This window comes from Anopheles maculipalpis, chromosome 3RL (assembly GCF_943734695.1).
Source record: "Anopheles maculipalpis chromosome 3RL, idAnoMacuDA_375_x, whole genome shotgun sequence".
Classification (NCBI taxonomy): Eukaryota; Metazoa; Arthropoda; class Insecta; order Diptera; family Culicidae; genus Anopheles; species Anopheles maculipalpis.
Window position 1 is genome coordinate 22,007,914 of NC_064872.1, and position 7,403 is coordinate 22,015,316.

The 7,403-nt window shown below is 41.8% G+C and overlaps 2 protein-coding genes across 2 annotated transcripts in view; both read left to right on the top strand.

Annotated features, from left to right (window-relative positions):
* LOC126565552 (troponin C) overlaps positions 1–7,403 on the top strand; it is a 400,267-nt gene that overhangs the window by 97,298 nt on the left and 295,566 nt on the right. The window lies entirely within an intron of this gene.
* Positions 4,800–6,436, top strand: LOC126565363 (glutathione S-transferase 1-1-like). The gene is made up of 2 exons (XM_050222536.1): positions 4,800–4,889; positions 5,870–6,436. The coding sequence occupies exons 1-2, from the start codon at positions 4,800–4,802 to the stop codon at positions 6,434–6,436; spliced, it is 657 nt and encodes a 218-aa protein (XP_050078493.1).

The window sequence follows — 7,403 nt, forward strand, 5'->3', positions numbered from 1 at the left end:
CGTTGTAAATGAAAAACATTAATTTGTGGGCTGGTGATGGATGGCTTTATTAGAGAGTTTTATGTAATAATATCCATGGTTTTGACAGAGCTGACCATTCAGCTAAGGGTGATTTAAGCCAAGGAAATGGGGAATGGCAGGCTCTCTTAATGGACCTTTCGTGGTTGTAGAGCCACAGAAGATGAATAATTCTGAGTCGAAGAATCTGGCTACATGGAACAACATATGGTATATCGGATATTGCTGATGAGCAGCAAATATCTCAAGGTCTGTGGAGTGTTTGGACATTAGCTTGGCCATAGCTATAGCAAATCAACTGTTTAAAACGTAAAAAATCAACCCACAAAACACTTCTGTTACTTCGGATAACTTGCTGGCCAGGTCTCACTGCGCCTTCGCAACGTAAAATCAGTAAATTAAGTCGGTTTTTAAATGCATACATCATTACACATCATACCTCCCTCCTCTCATTTGTTGTAAAACTATTCGAAATCACGTATTCTTTCTACCATGAAAATGCAATTCCCTGTTGTTGTTTATTTGCTTATTAGAGACATTGAGCTTTCGAGATGCTTCATTCGTCTCTTCGATAATGCGATGTCGCCACTAATAATCTATCGCCTAACAAGCTAGATTTGATATTATAACGAAGGGGAGTTTTTCGCGAAGGTTTTCGGTTTGCTATCTATCCCCTACCATATCGGTATTTTTTTTTTTTAAACAGCAGGCAAATATTACACGCTTAGCCGTCCCTGCAGAAGAACTGGAAAACGGAAAATTAAGATGAATGTAGAATAGCAAGGCTCAGCTTAAAAGAAGAAGGATGCATTAGAGCTTAATTTGCATATGCCTTCTTTTGGTATAGGAGATGCATGGGACATGGTGGATCTACTGATCGATAATAGATTCCAGTAAAACGTCCCCCTTTACCCAGAGCGCACGGATGGACGGACACGACACAGGACACAGTATGGAGAAGACCGGTTGGGCGGTCGGTGTATTTATATATTTTATCGTACAACTAACTCTCATGGCAGGTGCATAAATATGTATATTTTTGTGTAGGTTTATTTTTACCCCTTCCTGGTTCTCTTTATCTATCTCTCTTTCTCTCCATTGCATGTCTCTTGGTTTACTACTTTTCCCCGGTTTTTCCACCTTTAAAGGTACGGTACGTAACGGATAGAGGGATGATGCATCAACGGGGGTAAGGGTGTAGCGTGGCCAACCTCGTTCTCTCTCTTTCTTTAAGACGATTGGGTGGTGGGAGGGGGTGGCCACACTTGGGAGAATATGCAGTAAATGGTAACAATAATAATTGCGAACGTGAAATGAACAGGCGCACATACACACACAGCTAGGCTATATTACAAATACACAGGACAAATTAAACACAAACGCATAGCTAAGCCGATAGCGGAGAGCTACACACAAGTACACTATTCCAGTAGATGCATAAGATAAGAAGGATAGCTTAAATGAACACGGAACTCGGAAAAAGATAGACAAACAGGACTGGTTCACTACCTGGTGGAAATGGACAAAAATAAGGAACTGAAAAATGGAATCCAAAAAACTCTCTGCACACATATACACACACACACACATGTCTACAAAGTAAGGAAGACTACATTGATAAAGCAGGGCTTATATAGAACGTTTATATATTATGGTAAAAATCGTGCAAATCAAGGTGTGTATGAGTAGAAATAAAAAGGAAAATCAAAGTTTTGTGCGAAGGCAAATAAAGATTGTAAAAGTAGAGCAAAAAGAGAATGCGAAACTACAGCGCAACTTAGTGTAAACGCTAAATGTTACAACTTACTACAAGCATACAAAAGCTTATGATGTTGACATAAAACAAAACCCCACATAAACTAAAGCAAACAAGAAAAAAAAAATGTTGTAAAGAAAAGCGTTATTGGGTGCAAAAACGCAGGAGATAAGACCGTTAAAAAAAGAGAGAGAAAAAGAGAAAAGAATGTATAATGAAAGTTAGCGACAAAAAAAAATATAATTGTTAGCATTTTACACTAATAAGGAGAAGATAATGAAGAAGGAAAAAACACACGTACACACACTAATAAAAAGCAACACCTAAAAGTATGCAAAAAGAAGAAACAAAAGGAGAGAAGCAGAAAAAAAGCATAATCAACCCACAAACCCAACCATGGTGACATGTAGCGCGTGTAGAGTAACGAAGATGTTTTCCGTAAATTCGGTGTAATGGTGAGTATAAATGTTTGTTTTCGCACATCCACTAGACGACTTTGGTCCCGTTCCGTGCCGTTCTGCGTGGAAGAAGAACAGCAGTTCAGCAAACATAAGAGCGGCCCCATTGATCAATTCGTTAGGCCACCACCGCAGACGAAATTGGAATTGTTGGGGGATGCTTATGAGATGGGTCAATTCGTTGCTCGTTGACGAGTCTCTCAGGTGAGGTGACCAGCGTCAAAGAAAAAGCCCAAAAACGCCCAACAGTCCCTCTCCCGAATGTGCTAATGCATAATGATGTTTCTCATTATTCCCCACAAAACGTATGTCACGACGGCGATGTGATGATGTCCAGAATGTGTGCCTTGTGTATCGTCTTTCAGTTCACACAGCTGACCAGCATTGACCTTCAGCTACTCAGCTTGTCTCGCCCCTTCCCCCCAGCTCCTCGAATTCGGCACTCATCTGTGACGCGGTGACAGAGTGTGGTCAATTTGCTACTCAATTAAGCATCTCGAGAAAACCGGACTCCACGCTGTGCGCCTTCACCGCGCGCGGCACATCTTCACTGGACACTGGCCGGGGCACGTGCCACTCGGGACCGGGCACCACTAATAACTGTAACAGAAGGGACCTGTTCTCTCGCTCTCTGTCTTTCGAATAGCGGGGCTAAAACTGTGGCCATTCGAACCTGTTATTCTCGCTCGTTTCCCATCTATCTTCCCCGACCTTTCCTCACTTTAATGATACTCATCTTCGTTTGAAAAAAAAAAAACAGTCACATCGTTTTGATTGCGAATGTCTTCTCCGTGCACGAGGAAGAAGAGAAGGGCGGGAGTGGAACGATGCTACTCGAATGTCTCAGGCACACAAAACACTAACACAGAGCCAAGCTATGCATCGAATGGTGCAACTTGTATTCGCTCTTGAGTGATAAGTGCATCTGAACTGTGGAGCAGATATCTTATGTCAATAGTGAAACTTTAACTATTGATCGTACAGGTTCATTTCCTAATACTTGATGTACCTTAGAAAGAGTCCGGATAATGGTTTTAAAATTTTCGCACGATTTTAAACATCTTCAAGTCTCCCCAAAGCGCCAGAATCAGTAAACTTTCCTTTGATAGATCGTCTGCTTTCCAAGGTGCTAACACAGGCTTCTCCTTCTTGGCTTAACGACCTGGCCTAGGCATCGAATGGCTTACTAGACTCATTGCTACCAAGTAGTTGGATAGTCAGTACTCACTACGGGGGAACGGGCACGATCTACAGGGTCTCCTGGTTCTCCTTGCTCTATGTTAACGTAAAGCAGAATTATTATATTAGCTAACTCATACAGGCTGCTGTATGACATGATCATCTTCTGTACTCTGACCACTCTCCATAAAGTTTATGACTTTTAATTAATCTGTTGTTCAATTTAGACGCTTTTACTATTGTGTAATTGGGTCCTAAAATTCTAATTATAGGTAAGTAGAACTACACTCTTCTCCTCTACTACAAGCTATTGTAATATGGAGAAGGTTTGTAAAGGTGTTACAAGCTATAACTAACTTCTGATGATATGCTAATGACATCATCAGTAGCATGAGTTTCCTAATAGTGAGAACATCATCAGCTCCACTCAAACATATGGCATCATCCGTCAACGGTTGAGATGCTTTTATCTCAACTTCAGGATAGAGTCTATGTCTCAGGTGGCATATGAGGTTGAAATTCATATAGTCACGACCCATGCAAGTTGGCTCAGACCTTGAAGCACTGCCGAAGTACAAAATCGAATCGATACGGTGAAAGAATGGTATAAAGATGCAAAAGCTAGCCACCAGCGGTGTTGAAAAACAATATATTTAAATTACGATTTTTAAAACTTTTGCAATTCAGAATGACGTAAACTTACAGAATTCCAGAGTCCCTGGTTGAAGGACATTTTTAATTTAACCGGCATACAAGATCATACCTGCCTTCCAAAAGATTCCGGAAACTCACTTCTTTTTACCTTAAATACATTACCACAAGCACGAGACACAACATCTGACTGGTTGAAAATTTGGTCCTGGTATTTATCCTTCAAAACTAACGATTGCATACATTTAAACTAACGGCAGAGAGGCGTTACACTCTCACTCACGTCCAACTGAATTAAATATTTTTTGAAAAACGTATTCTCATCGCCGCATGGCAATAATGGACATCATTTTCATGTACTTTAAACATTTTTCTCCTCGTGCTTTTTCCCACCATAATGACTTTGTCCAGGAACAGAAAATCCTATGCATACATGACGAATGTTGGTTCCGCTATTACCGTTTTCCGTCCTTTAATTGCCATTCGGAAGCGACTACAACGCAAGGTACATTAGAGGAACATGGTCCGACAACGGGACGCGCCAAACAAAACATGGGCTTAAAAGCGTAAAGCATGCCAGGAGTCCTTCACAGTCGTTGTCCTGTGCTCCTGTAGGCAAGAGCGAGCAGGTATCCTGTGACGTTCCCTTCCACAACGAACCGTGTTCTGTGGGTGTGGTGTTTTAGAATTGTGTCTGGAACTGTGATCGGAATCGGACTTGAAACGAGAAAACAAGGATGGCTCCCTTGATTCTGTACCATTTCCCGGGCTCTCCGCCATCGCGATCGGCTCTGCTTGCATTAAGAAATCTGGATCTTGATGCTGAGGTAAGCGATAAAGTTCAGAGTGATTGAATCCTGTTCTTAACTCCAGTGATATAGGATCGCCTTCAAGAAATTGTGATTTCGCCCCAATTTGATCGTTCTTCAAAGTGTGAAGCGATGAAATTAAAAATGAAAAAAAAAATGTCCCATAATTATCTATTTGCCCCATTCCTTTCCTAGCTACAAAACCAAGGTCACATCCAACAGTGAATCGACCCACTTGACTGGGACATCCTTGTTTCAGTACACCTGGGTTTGAACACCTTTTTCAAACCCATCTGGTAGATAAGTGGCCGATTCCCACCATAAATGTTTTGTGTGGCGAACGTCCTTGCTGACTGACGGCAAGCCAAACCACCATTTCTTCTAGTCTATAAAAAAGTTAATATGTAAAACATTCTATCAACTTCGATTGCAACAGCTTCTGGTCACACTACCTTGTAAAGGATGATGATTGTTTTTATTTTGTTTCAATCAATCGATATCGGGCGGCGTGCTCGCCACAGCAACTGCGGCCAAACGTGCAATTTCTGGAGCTGAAGAAGACATAAGCGTCGCCTGACCAGTCCTATAGTGGCATGATTTTTTTATTGTTCAAGTCAGAGCTTTTGCCGAAGAATAAACAATGCTCTTCCGGCAGTAGGATACGTGGGACGAAGGCTTATTGATTTTAAGGACATTTACATTGGAACTAGGCTAGTTAGGTGATTTTGTGCACCATCATGCAGGTTTTGCGTGCCATTACCTATTCATTATTCCAAAATATTGGACAGGAGAGGCGAATGTTTACCGAGCAGCTAATGTTCTTGTTGGCCGATAACTGGCGGTTAACTCATTAGGATGTGCAATTAGGCGAGATCTGCTATCTAGCAAGGGGTGGAACACCCTTCGGTTAAAATCTGAAGGCACTAATCTATTCCCCTTTTGTACTATCTGCCCCATTCACCCACAACCAAACATCCCTTCGCCATCTCTTTCTCCAGGTTAAAATAGTGAACCTGTTTGCCGGTGAACACCTGGCCGAAGAATTCATCGCCATCAATCCGGACCACACCGTACCGACGCTCGTCGACGAGGACTACATTCTGTGGGAATCGAAAGCGATCATAACGTACCTGGCGGAGCAGTACAAGCCGGGCTGCTCGCTCTATCCGAACGATCCGAAAAAGCGTGGCCTCATCAACCATCGGCTGTACTACGATTCGGGCACCCTGTTTGTGGCACTGCGGGACGTACTGATGTCGGTGTTGCGTGCCGGTGCAACCGTTATCGCACAGGAAAAGAAGGATAACGTGCATAAGGCGCTGGCGAAGCTCGAAACGTATCTGGACGGGTGTGATTGGATTGCGGGCGATGAGTGTACCTTGGCCGATCTGTGCGCGTTAGCTAATGTGGCTACGTTGAAGCATGTGGGCGTTGGGTTTGATGCGTATCCGAACATTAACGGTTGGTACGAGCGTTGTCAGGAGTTGCCGGGATTTGATGAGAATGATGAGGGTGCAACCTTCCTCGGGAATGCCGTCAAGTCGAAGCTGGAGGAAGCATTCTAGGATGATGCACTGGGAGCAAGTGTTGTAGACGTTTGTACTGTGCACGCATTGATCACACTGTTACCACTGTTGGTTAACTAACTTAGCTGATGAAGCATAATAAAATGGCACGCAAGACAGCACCTCAAATCAAATGAGTGGTTGAGTTCATGAGAATTTCTTATTATTTGATCTTTGGATAAAAACTTACAGGATTTATTGAGGGTCAGACAGTAAGCATCGATTTAAATCATTCAAGCGATACTGTTCACATGAATATAGCAATTTTCGTTCTTTATTGGCCTAGCAAGCGTCCGCAAGCTTCGAATAATTCTGAGATTAAAATAAATGGTGGCCTAGAGTCTTATATAGGCCTGAATTTGTTCTCGTTAGGCACACTGGTAGAAAACCACCTATTTTTTTGCTTCTTCAACTATGTTTTATCACAATTTAAAAAAAAAAGTATAATTATTGACTGAAAATGTTAGAAATTAAAAAGAACTGAAGCAAAATAGAACGTAGAGTACGAGAGATCACGATCAAAAGAGAAAACTAGTGAATCTACCAATTGTTGGGCAAAAAATGTTTAAAGAACGTGAACAGTTTTGCCAAGCATACAGACGGGCTTATTTTTTAAACCCGGAATAAACCCTGTAACTCTTCTGAAGGAAAAAAAACACACAATTCCAATAGCACCTTCTCGCATATTATTTTTGAATCACTTCCCAAATTTATTTAAATTCGTTTTTCTTATGAGAATCACAACTCATTGCGTCGCGCACACAGATGCTCGTTTTATGTACAGTGGTAGTGTATTTTGTTCATAGCAAACATGATGACACACACCCCTTTAAATTTTCTCCCCACGATTGTTCGACTCGCAATCATCAGTTCAGTGCATCTTCACCCTTGTGGGATGAGCCGCCATGGTATTCCCTTTTTCATTACCTAACACTAACACTAAACCTTACTAAACAGCACCACAATT